The 18,688-nt window shown below is 34.0% G+C and overlaps 1 protein-coding gene across 1 annotated transcript in view; it reads right to left on the bottom strand.

The window, feature by feature from the left end:
* LRP1B (LDL receptor related protein 1B) overlaps positions 1 to 18,688 on the bottom strand; it is a 1,719,891-nt gene that overhangs the window by 14,523 nt on the left and 1,686,680 nt on the right. Inside the window, exon 80 of the mRNA XM_081815486.1 lies at positions 97 to 173. Within this exon, the coding sequence (XP_081671612.1) occupies positions 97 to 173 (77 nt within the window). The remainder of the gene's footprint in view (positions 1 to 96; positions 174 to 18,688) is intronic.

The following is an 18,688-nucleotide window of genomic DNA, read 5'->3' as shown; positions in this document are numbered from 1 at the left end:
AAGGAGATTTTCCAAGACTCAAGTCCCCTAGTAATGGCATAAAAAATCATTTCTGTACCATATAGAACACCCAAGCTGTTCACCTGAGTTACTTACTTGTGTTAATATGATCAGACTTGCTGCTCTTTGGGGCTGGTCTCTCACATTGTGTACCTGACCAGTTGGTGGAGCATCTAGAAAAATAAAAAAGAAAAAAAAAGAAGAAAGAAAAATTGGGTTCATAACAAAACTCACAAATCTGCTAATGTAGTACTTCAACCAAATGAAATGGAGAAGCCAGCCATCACAGATTCATAAATATTAGGTAGAGAGTTCTGCCAATGTTCTGTGTATTACCAGTATGCTGAGGGTAACTTCAACTGGACTTCACTTGTTGAAATACTTTTTTAAAATTTAGGTTTATAGTAATTTTCCTTATCCTATGTTAAATCTTAAATTTAGCTTATTTTATAGCAAAACTGAAATCTTAATTAAGACTTGGGAATTAAGAAGTACTGAAAATTATAAGTAGCCATGATAAAAACTGAGTTTGCCTGTCAAGCAAATCCATCCTTATTAAGTTTCTGGGATTTTTCCCCCTGTCTTGCTCTATGTCCAAGGTGTAATTAACCATTGAACAGCAAATGGTCATCTGTCTCATCGAGCTGCAGAATTTTTACTCTTCTAATCACAGATAGGGAAATGCAGTCAATTCCCATTTAAAATCATACTTTTATTCCTATGGAATCAAGACAATGTGCCCAAGTTTTTAGTGGGAGAAGTTGTCTTCCCCATGTAGGTACCATGACACTATGATGAGAAGTCTAGCAGAGGATGAAAACAATAGATCTGATTAAAATCTTTTATTTAAACATAAATCTCAGCCATATAATTAGCTGGATACATCAAAATAAATGCTGGAATGGTTTTAGCTATGTTTAAATAATGCCTATTGGCTAACACAAGATGCCTCTGTGCATCTGTCAGAGGAAATCCACAGAGAGACCATTTAATTGGCTTCAGTTCTTATTTAAAATGATTGTCAAATGCCACCATATTAAGAATAGTTGCACACAATAAAAGAACAGCTTCCAGAACCATTCCAAATAGATTTCTCTGGGCATGGTGGCCAAACTAAATAACTGCAATTTCTAGGTTTCTGCCAGTTCTGTCATAGCCAATTCAGATAGCTGAAGCTGTTGTTGGAACTAGGCTTTGGTGATGCCATGTGAATTATCTGGGATACTCGTGAGGACAGTGTTGGCTCTCCTAACACATGGGCAAAATCTTATAAAATCATCATTACTGAAAAACTCAAATCATGAAAACAAAAATTTATTTCATTAAAGCATATATTAATGTCAGCATAATTGACAATAATGTTATAATTCAAGAATATAGGTATTTGATTAATAATGATATTGTAAAAGTATGAGTATGGATTATGGTTTAAATGAAAATTAATATATTATTAGGGCATCATTTATGCATCGTCTTACCTTTTTGTTTAGATTCTTTATAAAAAGCTTACATATGTATTTCCTATACACATTTACTATATACCATAATGCAATAAATCACTAAAATAGATAAATAAATTTTAAGACCAGGTCAGTGACTCTGTCTACATTCCTGAAGTGAGGTAATGGAATGAGCACATTTTCACATAATTATAATAAAGTGGACAATGGATAAAATCACTGATTTTTAAAAACAATTTTCCCTCAGTTGTGGTTTTGCAGATGAATGATCTAGAAAATTGTTCCAATTCTTTACAGTTTCTAATTCTTGACACAGTCCATCGATAATTCAAAAATAAGGTGTTTAGGATGATCTAGTAAATATGTTGTTGGAGTGAATTCTCATCATTGCAAAATTCTTTTTTTTTATATATAGCTTTACGTTTGTCAAATCTTCCTGAGGATGTTTTACATATTCCAATGGGGAAAAAAAAACAATAATTGCTTAATAATTTTATTATAGTGCTTATGTATAGAAGGCTATTTTTGTGCTGGCATATTGAATTACTGATTAAAATATAAAAATTGGCTCTTTACATTACCTACTTTGATAAACAAACCAAACCAAACCAAAAGACACCTAAATCAGGGCTCATTTTAAATAAGAGGAATGACCTGAGATACACTTTATTATGTTATTACTAGAGATAAGAACCTCTGGGCTCATCATTACACTGAGATGCTGAGAAGTCAAAAAATGGAACTGCTCAGAGTTGGGAGGATTAAATGCTAATTGACCAGATTATGTTCTGACATGAACATCATGTATCCTGAGTACTTTAGGAAGTTATGAAAAATACGGCTTTATAACTCCAGAAGAGGAAAGAGAGATATTTAAACAAAGAAGATAAGGATAGTGTGATTCTTAATTCCAAACTCTGGAATTATTTAGGTAGGACAGGTGGTATTTGTTAACAGTACCGAGTATCTATTTTATCCATAGCTTGGAACCCAGTATTTATGATGGATAAAAGAAATCACCTGCTCATGGTAATAAAGCTCTCTTCTTTTAAACTGTGGAACCACATTTAAATTCTTAATCTTCAGGGAATATTTTACTTATTACATACTGGAAATAACTCTCAACGACTGTGCGGGAGAAATAATTAATTTTAACAGTTACACATCTTAATCGGCTGATGATCACCTTGCAATTTTCCCTATACTCCTTATAAAGCAATGTTTTATGGCCAAAGATAAAATATGTTCCACTGTTCTACATTTGTTATAGTTTTAAAAAATAATCTCTTTTGAGATATTAAATCAAATAGAAATCATTATTCTTGTTGCCTACCTTACTACTTTACAAAATGACTACTTAAGGCATTTGCTGCTCCATGAGTTCTTCTTCCAGTGGTTGATTTAAGACCAAGTATTTTTACCATCTTTATAGGAATTCATAAATCTTCATACTCTGAGTAGACTACAATGGTCAAAGCCATTAATGGCAGGGCATTTAGGAATCAGAATGTCTGAAGATCATCAAAATTTCCTGTCCAATTCCTCACTGAATCATTTGCATTATCATGCTGACTATTATATCCCTGGCATCTGTCTCTTTTTCATTATTCCTCAAACAAAATCCACAGTCCATGCCCTGGTCATTTTTAATCTGTACTGGTGCAATCCACTGCTTCCTGCTAGTCATCCTCAGACAATTTTGTGGTGCAGAGGGAGGGAATATCCAAGCAGACTCCTGCTGAGTGCAGAGCCCAGCACGAGGCCCTATCTCACAAGGCATGATATTATGGTCTTTGCGGAAACCAAGATTTGGATGTTTAACTGACTGAGCCACTCAGCAACCCCCCCCCCCTTTTTATTTCTTACCAGCACAAACACCTCTATGTCATTCCTTTTACACTTATTCTATAGGGTATTTCTTACTATCCTTAACCTTAGGATAATAAAAATCATCTTTTTTTTCTTATATGTTTATCACTATGACAGTCTGAATTATTTAACTTTTTAAATACTTCGGTGAATTTTAACTAGGTATTGTTGGAACACGGATACAGAAAGAGAGAAAGAGGTAGAGAGAGACTTATTTATTTAAACTATCTTTTATCCTTCTTTTTTTCCATCATCATATAAAGATATTGTGTCGGGCAGGGTTTTTTTTTTATCATTTTATTTTTTTTCCCATCATGATAAATGTACTGTTAAATGCCCATCCTCTATTTCTCCCATCGTCCCACCAACCTGCCCTCTGGTAACCATCAGTTTGTTCTCTGTCATTAAGAGTCTGTTTCTTGGTTTGTCTCCTCTCTTTTTTTCTTTGCTCATTTGTTTTGTTTCTTAAATACCACACATGAGTGAGATCATATGGTATCTGTGTTGCTCTGACTGACTTATTTCACTTAGCATTATACTGTCTATGTTGTTGCAAATGGCAAGATTTCATTCTTTTTTTTATGGCTCCTAGCAGTTTCTTGAAGTCAATAGCTGCCTGGTAAAGCTTTACAGATTTCACACTGTTTTTGACTTCTTCCCTTCTCTCTAAGGCTATTGGCATTAAAAAAAAAAAAAAGATTATTTACTGCTGCATTGTTTTCTTAATCTTATTCTTCCCCTTTCATTATAGCTATATGTATAAAAGTCTTAATTATGACATTTTATATTTCATTTATGTTCTACATTAGTATGATTAGCAAACTGAAAAAAATGCTAAAATTGAAATTTTAGAGTCCCAAATACCAGAGATTTTCATTAAGCAGCTTGAAGTTTGGGCCAGAAATCTTTATTTTAGTGAAGTGATTCTGATGCAAGTAATTCACAAATCACACTTCAAGAAATATTTGAGACAAATTATTATTATAGTCCCACAGACCTTGTTCTTATATCAAACATTATTTGATTTTTTAAAAAGTTTTTATGATGAAAATGAATAATATGCATGCCCAGAATGATTGTTCAAAAAATTAAATTATATTGGTAGAAGTTCTTTACATAGAGTACTAGAAAGCTGAATGGGTTTTTGATTTCGGTAACTAATTCTCATCTGAATGTTACCATATGAAATGTGTAGTTAGTTGATTTACTGTGTCCTTTAAAAGTTTGTGAAATTATTATATATTTACTATATACTCTGCTACAATTGTAATATTCTGAAGCACAAGGGAATATCTTTGTGTAAAGGCAACAGTATAGCAGATATTACTAGCAAGAAGAGTAAACATTTTTAGAATATCAAAATCAGTTTGGCATATATAAGGGCGATAAAAAATAATCTTTACATTTAAGCATAGATATAAGACATATAATTAAACTATCCAAAATAGTGCTAGTTCTGAAGTAGTACAGTGATTGAGGATTGAGAATATCAGGTATAAAATACTAAAGGTGTATTAAAATCTGATATATTGCCTTTCACCATGTAACAATGATCAACTTACATGGACCACAAATGTCATTTTGCAGAAATGTGGTTTAGGGTCACCAGCTTTGGGAGAACTTCAAAATAAAATAATGAGATTAATATCCACTCCCTCTTTTCATCAAATTTAAAGGTCATGGGACTCTTCTGACCAAAGTAAAATTCAAAGGTGAACCTTCAAGCAATTTGGAATTGAATTTCTCCTCTTCTATATAGGCTGCCCTTATTAACCATGAAGATGGAGACATTCAGAAAGGAAAAAAAAAAAATCTCACAGGGGGGAAAATGGCACAAAGGGATTAAGGAAACCTTAAAAACTTGTGCATAGTGTCATGCATCCTTTAGTGCTCCAAGAACTTCAATAAAAAAATGAAAAATATTAAATTTTGTGCACCAGATTTGTATAGTAGTATTTCCATATTTATGTAAAGAAAATTTAAAAAAATAAAAGTCATTAGCAAAATATTTTTTTCCAGTTAATTTTGCAAATTTTAGTCTTTTGGTGTTGACAACACGACTACATTTGCATGGTGTTCCTAACTTTGAATCTCCCTACTTTATGTAGCTCCCAGTACCTTTTGTACCCTTCTCCTTGCAGACAGTAGTATTGCAAAATGTTATATATTTAGACAGATATCTAGATATTTATTCACTTATTTGTTAATTTTACCATAAAGCACTTTTTAATATCTTGTTGTTTCACAACTTTCTGAGCTAAAATTATTTCATATATTCACAACCATTCATATTTTTTGTAACACGCCCCCAAAATTTCCTACCCTGACTTTAATGGGAAATTTTGCATAAGGTCCAATTAACATTTGCTGAACTTTGTGCCATCTCTTAGAATAAATATATTCATATGAAAAACACTCTTATCCACTTCTATAATAACCTAGGAGTTGGAATTATTCACTGTGTGAAATGAGGAAGTGCATGTTCAAATAATTTGTCAGGAAAAAAAATAGCTAATAGGTGGTAGAAATAAAACGTGGTGTTATTATTTCTTCATTGTTTTCTGCAACAATGCCATTCAATGACAATCCTTCTAATTCAGTGCAGGAGTAGGAAGAAATGCTTTTCTTTAGTCCCTCATGCCCAGGAGATCACTGGTCCCTCAATAAGAAAGTCAAAGTGTTGTCTGAACAGAAGGAAATAGTGTATTGTTTTGAGTAGTAAAATGGTAGGAATTACCACATGGGCTCAGAACTGTGGTCAGTAATGTTTAACCTTCTGTCTCTATCAGTGACAATGAGGAACATATTATTAAAGAGTGTTTATATCCTTCTTGATATCAACTTCACATTTTTATGTTGGTTCCAAAATATTATAAATATGTTTCATATATCTTTAAATATTCATCACCTATAAATTCATCTATATTATTACTCAGTACGGTTTCGAACTTCCAAAACTATTCACTCTATATTTCACTGACTTGGTATGTTTTACATACAATTTTGTACTCCAATTTCTATTTATGCAGTACTATTCTGTATGTGAATTTAACTGTTACTTCTTACATGGCAACAGCTAGGTATTACCTTGTTCAGTTTCTTCAGAGAGCTTAAGGTAGTAGCTTAAATTTATGTTTATTTTTATAAGTATACTTGATTCTACTCTATAAGAACATATTATAATGCATAGTTTAAAAATATTACATTAAATCATTGTATTATCTAGTACTGATAAAATTAGTAAGACAAAAATAATCTTTTTTTAATATTAAGAGAATTTGGTCAGAAAGAGTTTTGGTTTCTGCGAAGTGTTAATGTGATAAAGTAAAAAAAAAAGATATTAAACAAACTCTGACCAACAATTATTTTAGGAAAAGTTAAAATTGATAAGAAATTGAAGAGGTGGCCATGGAAGAAATAAAATTAACAGAATGGATTATTTAAAATGATTTATTTTAAGAAGTAATGAGGACTATAAAACAAAAAATGAAATCTAGTTTGCCAAGTAATTACCCATAAAAGGAAGTTCGTTAGGATTGGGCAGTTTAAGTTAGAAATGTTTAAACATAAAATTCTGCACAGGCCACTTGAGCAGAAATGGCACCAAAGTATGAAATGATGACTGAATAAATATATTTAAAAAAAAAAAGAAATCTCTAGTAATGGAAAGTTATTATGATCTAGATATTCTCCAGAAAATTTTATTGAAAGCAGATCTGAAAAGCATGAGGTGTTTTTTAGAGTGAGTAGACAATTTCTACTTCAGTGAATACATTACATGCACCAAATGAAAGGGAAAAGGAATAATCATAAAATTAGTATTAAGTAATATGGTGGATGTAACTGAAGACATAAAAGCAGATGTTAGAAACAGTGGTTACAATGCTATAGTTAAAGGTGGGAGAAAAAACATAATGCATACTGTAACACCAGCAGAGAGCTCTCTCTACACATAGCCAAGATGAAAGGCCAATCCCACAATTTCTTAAAAAGATAGCAAACCTTGGGGGGGGGGTGGAATTCTCTATGCTTCGTGCCATGCACGCAAAGTAACTAGTTTGCCACCTGAATATTTTGCGATTTAGCACAAAATAAGCGTACACAATAAAGAATTTTTCTATTAAAACAACAACAACAACAAAAACCTCATGAAGGCCCTTCCTAATTCTTAGGGCTTCTGTGGTACAGGATGGTGAAATCTGAAACCAATTATTATGAGGCTGTCTGGCATAGCCAACTGCACCTATTAAGTATTATTCAAGGTATATTAATCCCATGCAAATCTGGGGCAATGGTAGGAAGATCAGGAAGTGTCATCACAAGGTTTTGAGTGTGTGAATGTCTTTAAGTCCAATATAACTTTAATTCTCTAAAAAAATATTTACTTTACTTTATATTGCAGTGCTCATGTGCTGGCATATTGATGTTAGTCATGCTAATTTATAGCCTAAATCATTGAAAAATGATTCTGACATAAAAATGGACTTCTGCTTTCTGGTACAAAGCATACTCTTTGTTCTACTTACAAGATTACTACATATCTACCAAAAGGTATCACCAAAGCTTCCCACCAACCATTTGTTGTTAAGCGACCTTGTATTAGTATTGATATCAACTTCCCAATTGCAGCCTTTCAGGCTTCCTTAAAATCTAGGACCTGAACTTTCAAAAGATTTTTTTACATTGAATTTTTTTTTAAAAAAAACAAAACAAGTAATTAAAAAAAAAAGACATATGAGAGATTAATTGCTAAAGTCAAGCTTCAGTATGAATTAACAAATTTGTGTATCCTGTATAAATGTTAATTAGTCATACAACAGTCATCAGATTTGTTCAACATTTATAGGAACATGTTGCAGGTAGAAACATAGGCTTTAGGACCAAAGATACCCATTAACACACATTTCTTTCCTAATCCAAGTGTTAGATTACTTTTCTGACTCAAGATGAGGTTTATGCAGGCAATGGGCTAAAAATTGATTCAGAAAGTAGAGACAAATGTCTTCAATAAATCTAAAATGCTATACAATATTATGGTAGTATTTTACATTATGGAGAAAATGGCAATTTGGGGGTAGTTATAAATATTTTTATGCATTTGATCAACATACAATCATAAGTATGGTATAGTCTATTTGTATTCTCTATTTATATATGCATTCATGAATATCTAAATATGCATTTGCCTATAACTATGCTAGACTATGATTAAATTAAGGTGAAGATTATCTATTATTCATCTTTGTATTCTCTCATTTCTTGAACAGTATCTGGCACATAGTCAATGTGTGTATCTGGTCAATCAGTATCAGCCATTTGACAAAATGAATGAATGAATGAATCCATGAGGCATGGAGGATGCATGGTTGAGCACATACGAATATGCATATTAGAGAAGTTTCATATACATGTGCTGTACTCATTCTATGAAGAATATACAGCACCATTCATAAGAACATGCTTTCAGCTGGTTACCAATCAGTCATTTCTAGCTGACAGGAATATTGATCCACCATGGGAAACACTTCATATGTTAAGAACCACAGTAATAGGCAAATATGTTCTTCCTTCTTTCCTTCTTTCTTTGCTTCCCTTTTCTCTGCCTTCCCCCTTTCATTTATTAATTCTTCCCTTTATAAAATCAGATGACCACATTCGAGCAACCTGGGCATGTAAAAATTTTACTTATTCAATGATACAAATTGTGTGATAATTCAGTTCTTGTCCCAGGATGCAGCCAACAAAGAAATGTTTTTCCTTCCATGACAAAAATTCTAAAAGTACCTGCCTGATGAATACCTTGGCACGGAAACCAGTTATTGGTATCAAATTCAATGTAATTTAATTCAATCAATTAATTTAAACTGTTGTCTGAAACTAAAATGCTGGTATGCTGGGACACAAACGGCATGCATGAATTTTGGAATCAGACAGACCTGTATTGTAATCTATTCTCCTCTCCTCACACGGGATGTATCCTTAGGCAATTCACCCATTTCAGTTTTTAGTTTATAATAACAGAGAGAGTGAGAGAGCGATACTTCCTGCTTTGCCTCTCATGACGTCACCTTTGTTTTCCTCTTAAATCCACTTCATTTTTTACTTTATATGTTACCTTTCTATTTTTTATGTTTTCCTTTTACTGCCTCAAAAGATTTTTCCTCCTTCTTTCCTCCTTTTTTTTGGGTGGGGGGAAGGTAAGTTGATTATTATAAAAGCTAAAAAAAATAAATAAAAGCTTCTCTGGGAGATTAAATGACATAATGATGTATATAAAATTTACACATCGTTTAACTTAATTTAACTCAAATGATGATATTGTGAATATTAAATTATTAAATTTAAAGACTGTATGTATCATGCCAATATCTATATAACTGAAATTTCTGATTTCTATGCCCCCTGAAGAAGTATTAGGCTTAAGGTTTTGTACTCCTTTAACATAATGACTACTTTCTGTTACTAAGGAGAAAGAACATATTTTCTTGAATAATGATAATATAAAGATTCTTTAATTTACTTTTTAATCTTAAATCAATGTTGCTAGTTAAACCATATGTGCCTGATCCTTTTCTTAGGAGCGTATAAAATTAGTCTGGGATCAGGTACTAGGTCGAAGATTGACTGCTCTAGTTTTCTTGACTTGTTCCAGCATGGAATATGAGCAAGAAATAAATCTCTGTTGTTAAAAGCACCTGAAATTGTGGTTATTTTCTATAGCAGTAAAATCTGGGGAAACCAGTCTAAATAGAAAGGAAAAAAAAATTTAAATTGTTAAAGAGGTAACATTAACAAATGAAAATATTATGTAGTTATATTGTATATAGTTTCTTTGTTTATTCTGATTTGCTGATTATACGAAATCATATATATGATTATATGTCCCCAAATCAAGGGAAGAGAATGTGACAACACCAAAGCTTTATCACAGTTGCCCCATATATGTAACTCTGTAATAAATGTTCTTTGTTAAGCAGTGCTACTATACTCTCAAAGCAAAAAGCGGACTTAAAACTTGTACAGAAAGATGTGATATCTGTATTGTGTGTTTTCCCCATGGCGTGGCTAGCATGTGAAAGCTAGGACGAGTTACAGCTTGTTACCTGGGATCATAAAGGATAGATATTGATGTGACAGCTTCTCTTGGCCTTTAGTACTCCAAAAGACATGCACATCTCATATTTGTTGCTTTGAAAATATGCCAAGGGGCAGGAAAGCAAATAAGGAAGGTGCAATGACCTGACTCTTGAATTGTGGACAACACAGGGCGCTGAAGTTGAATTGCTCAATACCCCTGCTGAAAAGTTGTGATCTGTTTGAAATCACTCATGACAAGTTCCTTGGGCTCTTCTCAAATATTCTCTATGGGGCCACAAGGTCGCTGGTCCACATGGAGGAGCGCTGCTCAGCCTGACAACAAGACTGGGGAAGAGCAAAACGTGTAGTTTCCTTTCTCCAAGGACAGTATTTTGAGAAACTAAGGCCTTAATTAGCTGGAATGTAGAGAATAATTCCTACCTCTTTCAAATTTGTGACAGAAACAGAACTCATTAGCCTCTTCCCAAAAGTCCCAACAAAGGCTTCTCTAGTACTTATACATTTCCTTATGTGTTTCTCTCACCCTCAGGACTTGGAAAATAATGCTGAACTTTTAATAAAATAATTAGATTGGAACAATCACAAAACCAAAGAAAATGACAAAATGCCTAATGCAGATCTTTCTCTTAATGAATGTCCCTTTGGTATTTATATATTCGTCTTGCAGCCTCCTGCATTTGAAACCTCTACCGCACAAGTGTTTATGAAGCGAATTCCTGTGTGTTTTCTAAGGGTAATTTAGGGCAGACCCACTGTCCTTTCTTTCTCAGTATGACTTGAGTCAGGTGTTACTTATTGTAGCTCCCCTCCCAGTTACTATACTTGCACTGCTCGTCTTTTCTTGATGCCACATAGCACCTTATTTTCAATAGCAAGCACTTAAAAAAACAAAACAAAACAAAACCTTTATTTTTCATATTCAGACTCCTAGAAGCCCAAATTATACCAGGTTCTGATCATTTATATCTGGTGTGTTACAACGGCTTTAGGATTTTCCTTTTCAGTTTTTTTTAATGTTTATGTTGCAGAAAAATACCTATGTTCTTTACATATATTACATTTCTTAATCCTCAGAACAATTTTAGAAAGTGCATGCTATTAGCATTTCCATATTAAGATGACAAAGGAACCAGAGGAGAAAAAACGAAACAAGCAAAACAGACTGCAATCCCAAGATAGGATGTCCTCTATCACTTGGCTCTTGTGTGCCTTGTCTACCACAAACCACTTTTAAAAGCTGTTTTTTAATTGAAATATATCTTTGTCCTCTTTTTCATTGCAAATTGGGATTCATTTTTAAAATCTATTTTTTTTTTTTTTTTTCAAACCCGTGGCTTCTTGATCTGGCAGAGTACCATGTCATCAAGACCTTTCTGAAACATTCAGATGACTGTGATACTCCATATTTCAAACATTATCAGTGTTCCCCGATTGCTTATGGAATGGATAACAAATTTCTAGCTAAGCATTCTATGTTCCTCAGAATTATTTCACTGTCTAATATTATTGTCCAATCCTCCTTTATAGGCATCATTTATTTACACCACTCAAATCCCCAGGGCCCCTGCCGTATTCCTTCTTCCCTCATCTCTTTCCTCAAATAGACTCAGAGTCCCTCAATGGCAGGGGCTATACCTGACTTTCCTCTTCTTCCCTGTCCATTTTTGATAGAGATATCCAGACTAAAAACAATAAACAAACAAACAAAAGGCAAGAAGAGAGAACAAAAACAAATAAAATTATGTTCTTCTAAGAAGTTAAGATGGTGAATTAAGTCCATTTAGTTCTTTATAGAGAGCTATTTAACCTGAGTTCCAGAGCACTCAGGAAACACCCCAAGGTAGCATTTGATGGAAATCATGATAAAATCAATCACTTTTCAATATATTTTTTTCCGACTCTTGATTAAATAAAGTAGGGAAAAGGCAGACAATGGAACACTGGGCAACCACTAAGAATAAAAGCATCTAATTATATACGTTGACATGGAATGCTGTTCAGAATGTATTGCAAAGTAGATAAACATAAGAGAGTGTCTATCATATGATTTCATTTTAGTATCTAATAATCTGCAAGTGTATATTAGCATTAAGAAACTGAACGAACAGGCGCCTGGGTGGCTCAGTTGGTTGAGCGACTGCCTTCGGCTCAGGTCATGATCCTGGAGTCCCTGGATCGAGTCCCACATCGGGCTCCCTGCTTGGCAGGGAGTCTGCTTCTCCCTCTGATCCTCCCCCCTCTCATGTGGTCTCTCTCATTCTCTCTCTCTCAAATAAATAAAATCTTTAAAAAAAAAAAAAAAAGAAACTGAATGAACAGAAACCAAATACAATAGTGGTTATTATTAGGAAATATGGATATTTTGAAAAAAATAGCAGGAAAAATGATCAGGATTGCTGAAACAAATAATATATTATATGTAAAAAAAAAAAGAAGATAATAGGAAGGGAAAAATGAAGGGGGGGAATCGGAGGGGGAGACGAACCATGAGAGACTGTGGACTCTGAGAAACAAACTGAGGGTTCTAGAGGGGAGGGGGTGGGGGGGATGGGTTAGCCTGGTGATGGGTATTAAAGAGGGCACGTATTGAACGGAGCACTGGGTGTTATACGCAAACAATGAATCATGGAACACTACATCAAAAAAAAATTAAATAAAAAAGTATTGCTTTTATTTCTAAAATTAAAATTTATGGTCTAATAAAAATAATACAGAAGGAAAATGTATTTAATATCTACTTTGAGCTCTTTTATTCTACTCTGAGAAGGAATACTTCAGATAATTTTCTGCCAAAGTCTGTCCAAATGGAGGAAGTATTGACTTTGTTGTCTTTAGGAATATAGAAAACCTTGAATGATTTCTCAAAAAAAAATCATAGTACGAAGAAAAGTCAAATAAAAAATGTAGTGTGTACAAAAAACATACATGGAATTCTCAAATCTTTGCTACTCTAATTTCAATGTTAAGATCTTAGCCAAGAACCACTTGCCAAAGGCAGGAACTAGAGTTTGGGATACACAAGAAAACTTCAGGAAATTACCTAAAATAAAATCATACACACAGTGTTACACCACCAAGATTTAAAAATAAAAGCTACTTGTAAGTCTGGATCCATAGTCATGGTTAAACCCAAGCAGAAATAAAGGATCTAATGGCTCTAAACCCACATTTCCAGACTCATCTTATGTGTGTTCATACAACATCTCTTTCCTATGGAGGATTTTATATATACATACTAGAATTATTTTTCTAAAAAAGAAAAATCTAAGGCTTAGAGAAGCCAATAGGCCACACCAAAAATAACTGGAGGAATGAGTATATGAATCCAGGGAAGCATGATCCCAAACCCATGCTCTTTCCACTTGTTGTATCTTGCAGAATCAACAGATATTCCTTACCATCTGTCTCACTTTGATGATGATAGTACCAGCCAATAAGTGGATCTCTCTGGTACTGTTAATACAAGACACCCATGTGAGCAGAATAAGGATTTGAATATGCATTCAAAATCCAGACAACAGAAAGGAGAGTTCTAAAGGGAGGAATCCTTGACATCTTCATTATCGTATATGATATTTTTTCATGAATCCTTAAACACTGGTTATTTATACACAGGAAAAATTTTTTTTTAAGTACATTTGAGTATCTTCCTAGTCTTTAGTGGGATGGGTCTGCTGTGGAGCCTACCTCTGGAGGCTAGAAGCCTGAGATCAAGGTGTCAGCAGGTTTGGTTTCTTCTGAGGTCCCTCTCCTAAGCTTATTTTTTAAAATTTTATTTTATTTCATTTATTTATTTATTAAATTTATTTTTTAAATATTTATTTATTTATTTGAGAGAGAGGGAGGGAGACAGAGAAAGAGAGAGACAGAGTGTGTGCATGGGGGGGAGGGACAAAGGGAGATGGAGAGAGAATCTTAAGCAGACTCCATGTTGGGTGTGGAGGTGGACACAGAGGCTCAATCTCACGACCCTGAGACCCTGACCTGAGCCGAAACCAAGAGTTGGACACTTAACCAACTTTTGTCACCCAGGTGCCCCATCTTCTAAGCTTATAGATGACCATTTTCTTTCTGTCTTCACATGGTCCCCCCACTCACCATGTGCCTGTATCCTATATCCTCTTATAAAGACACCAGCCGTGTTAGGATATAGGCCCATCCTAACAACGCCTTTTTAACTTAATTACCTATTTAAAGGCCAAATAAAGTCACTTTTTGAGGTATTGAGTCTTAGGGCTCCAACATATGAATTTGGAGGATGCATAATTAATATATATATCCATCCATCCTAGTGGTTCTGTTTCTGACTAATGTGATATATATATAGTTATTGTATATAAATATGCATAATATACAATATACAAATATATATTACATATTACAAAATACTTTCTTCCTCACTAAATTTTGATTCTTCACTTTTGAGAAATCTGGCTAAGCCCAAGCCATTTAAGATTCATTATTCACTTGCCAGGTGCCACATACAAAGAGATGATTTCTGAGTTGAGACTAGGGGGCTAATAAGAGGTAAGTGGAAAAAAGTTAGGAGAAGCATTTCAGTTCAATGAACTGTTTGAGCAAAATACCTGAGAGTGGAATGAATGGTCCTGTGGTAATGTGACAAGGTCGTGTGTGTGTCTGTGTCCGTGTAAGTACGCTAGCAGTGGTAGGAGAAGTCGGGTAGCTACAAACATGATTTTATTATTGGAAGATGAAATGTACTGTAAATATTGCTGGGAGATAATGCTGTGGAAGTGAGTCTATGTTTTAAAGAAAGTTAAATCCAATATAAATAAAAGTCTGACCCTAGCAAGATATCTTAGAAGTAAGGATACACAGTTAACTTGATACTGAGTTGAATAGTTCTTTTCAGTATTAATAATTTCTAACCCTCACAACAAAAATTACAAAACAGCCCAGATATTGTCAAAATAGCACCCATTAGATTTTTTAAAAATTTGGTTTTAACATAATGCACTATACTTACTTTAAAAAATATCAAAACTCTTGCTAAATAGGCATAAAAAATTCCTAGATTTTATTTTTGTCTAGGCTTTTTCTGTGGAGTTTTCTTTTTCCTCCACATATAGTAATAAGTGAAAATGGCCATCAAGAGACAAAAGTGAAGGCTTTCAAAGAACAAATCTATTCCTTAAATTGAAGGATACAGTAATAAAATTTCTATGTGGGAAAAAAAAAATCTGTCACCTTCATAGATCTGAATACTTTATAGACTTTCCAAATGTGTATAAGTTCTGCACAAACAGTTTTCAACTCTATGAAAAAAAGAAAAATGTACTACCAACAAACTAAAGCAAGCACTAGATCTTATCTCTTAAAGCAATTTTTTGTTTCCTGTAAGGCTTTTAGATGAACTAGTACATACTAGCTTTTCATTAAAGATACATGACCACTACCAATTGAAATCTGAGGCTGAAATTCATGTTTCCAAAAAGCTCCCCTTATAAGGAGAATCAACCACTAGAAAGATATCCCGAGGGCTTAATATTCTCGTGTCATATAGAGCTTTCGAAACATCTCCCTTAATGGCCATCCAATGGCAAAATCCAATAAACCATTTTTAATTCTTATCCTCCTTAAACTGTCTGGAGTTGATATATCTTTCTTTCTTTCTTTCTTTCTTTCTTTCTTTCTTTCTTTCTTTCTTTCTTTCTTTCTTTCTTTCTTTCTCTTCTTTCTTTCTTCTTTCTTCTTTCTTCCCTTTCTTTTCTTTCTTTCTTTCGAGTTCATATTTTTTTAAACTCTCTACTCCTTTGACTTGGAGGAATCTACTCTTTGAAAAGTTCCCTCCAATTTCTATTTTTTCTCATTTACTTTTGTTGATTCCTTTATAACACAGTATCAAACAGTGGTATTTCCTAGATGCTTAATCCTCTACTCTTCTTTCTGTAAACCCACTCTTGTGTCATGGCATAAAATGTACCTCATCAACTGGCCCTAACATGTCTCTCTAGTCTTCTCTCTTCCCAGTTTGCCATGTAGGCTATGTTCTGTTCTCAACAACCGTCACCTTACTTTCAGACCTATTCTCTTCCTCTTTCAAGAAAGGCTTTTAGCCATTTCCCATCTGTACAAATACTACACATTTTTTTTCAAAATACTATGAAACTATCACTTCATCTATAAGTTTTTCTCTCTCCAACAAGTATTCATTAATTGATCTCTATTGAGATGTCTTCCCACAATACTTTGGTCATATTTCTTTGTTTGTTTGTTTCAAATTTTTAATTTAACTTCCAGTTAGTTAACGTATAGTGTAATATTAGCTTCAAGAGTAGAATTCAGTGATTCATCACTTACATAAACACCCAATGCTCATCACAACCAGTGCCCTCCTTAACACACATCACCCACTTAACTATTATAACAATTGTCAAATGGAATTTTAAGGTTTTAAAATCCATTCATCTACCAAAATAAATTTTAAATTCTTCAAAGTAAAAACCATGTTGGAGTTAGTACAGCATAAAGGAAGTAGGACAGAATAAGAGTTATAACTGGGGCATGAACTTTAGAATCAAACAAGTGTCAATCTGAATCTTAGGTATCCATCACTTCCTAGTATGTAACCTCAGTGTTATCATCTGTGAAATGGGGATAACAATTACATCATGATGATGATGATGATAACAACAGCATAATATTATAACCTTACATAAAATATGTAAAGTGCTTTGCAGAAAGTCTTTGCTAAGTCAGTTTTAGCTCTTATTAACTATCCTTCCTAATTTACACAGGGTCTCATTCATCTTAGATTATCAGTAAACATTTGATGAATGAATTAATGAATGAATGATAGCAGAATATCATTATCTCTTCTATGCTTCTTTTATAGCTTAAGTTATTTGAGGGATCCAGTAAGCATTACTGCTACCATCAGAATAAATTTTAGGTTGTAAAAAACAAAGGCACAGACAAAATTTCCATAAAACCAAATGCACATAGAGACAAACATACACAAAAGTAAAATATTTTTGTTCTAAACCTTTCCAATTAATGTATTTTTCCTTGCTGAGTTTATGAAATAGGCTGATTATCACCTTTAAAGGCTAGGTGTCTCTGATGATACTTGGTAAGAGTAAAAAGTGGAAGAGAACATTATTGTGGGCTGCTACGCCCATGAGAGATACCTATTCTGGGGACCCAGGGGCATTCTCTGGGCAGGCATGTTCCTAGACTTATTTATGGGGGGGAAGGAGGGTGGGTCTGAAATGTTATTTGTATGTTGCCTGGACATAACGAAGAGGGGCAAGATTTAAGAAGACTGGGCCCCAGAGCAGGCATTACTGGTGTCTTAAACATGAAGTAACATGAGTACCTAGATCGTTGTTTGGCCAAGCTTCACTCTGGACTTATTAATTCTGAAATATCCATGAATCTCTTGCCCTTCCTCTTCTTCCCTCCAGTTGCACTGTGCAGGTTCAAGCACTCACCCCTTTTCTCCTGAAGTGGTGCCAAAGCTTCTCATGTGGAGTCCCTGCAGCTGATCTCCAGGGCTCTCCTCCACATGCCAATGAGCATCACTTTCAAAAGCCAACTCCTTCAGCTAAAACCTCTGCCTCAAATCTCTTTTGGGATCCTATGCAATCCTCCAACTTCGGCCTAAATAGGATTCTAATTTACCTTTTCAGTTTTGTGTCTTCACAGCCCTCCCCCTCCTAACTACAGTCACCCTTCATCCTAGCTGTATGCATCCACTCACAGTTCCTCAAATAGGCCATTAAGTCTCACATCCATGTCTTTGCTTATGTTACTCTTTCTTTTCAGAATGCTCTTCCTGACCTCCCTGAACTTCATGAACTACACAAACCAAGAAAAATTGTCTTTTCTATAAAGCTTCCATTTCCATTCTGAACAAATCACTTGCCCTGTTAAGATTCCCCTGCCCTCTCTTTTTTCCTGTGTTCACACCTACATCATTATAGGTTAATTAGTTGTTCATGAATTTTTCACCCCATTAATTAATGAGCTCCTTGATGCTGGGAGTTAAATTTCATCCATATTCACTTGTCTAGGACTTAGCATACTTTCAGGGTCTATAAATATTTGCTGAATGGCTGCAGTAATTTAGGGTGGAGCCAGGTTCAAATAGAACTGAAGAGTCTCCTCTGTCTTCACTTGCACAAGGTACAAACCTGAGTGTGAACTGAATCAATGCCTTAACAGATCAGTTTATATACATTTTGTAGACTAATATTTAAAGTGGTATTTTTGTATGTAGTTTATGTAGGAATATTGGT

This window comes from Leptonychotes weddellii, chromosome 3 (assembly GCF_054177405.1).
Source record: "Leptonychotes weddellii isolate Sample4059 chromosome 3, ASM5417740v2, whole genome shotgun sequence".
Classification (NCBI taxonomy): Eukaryota; Metazoa; Chordata; class Mammalia; order Carnivora; family Phocidae; genus Leptonychotes; species Leptonychotes weddellii.
The sequence above is the reverse complement of the archived record's forward strand: the minus strand, read 5'-3'. Positions and strand labels throughout refer to the sequence as shown.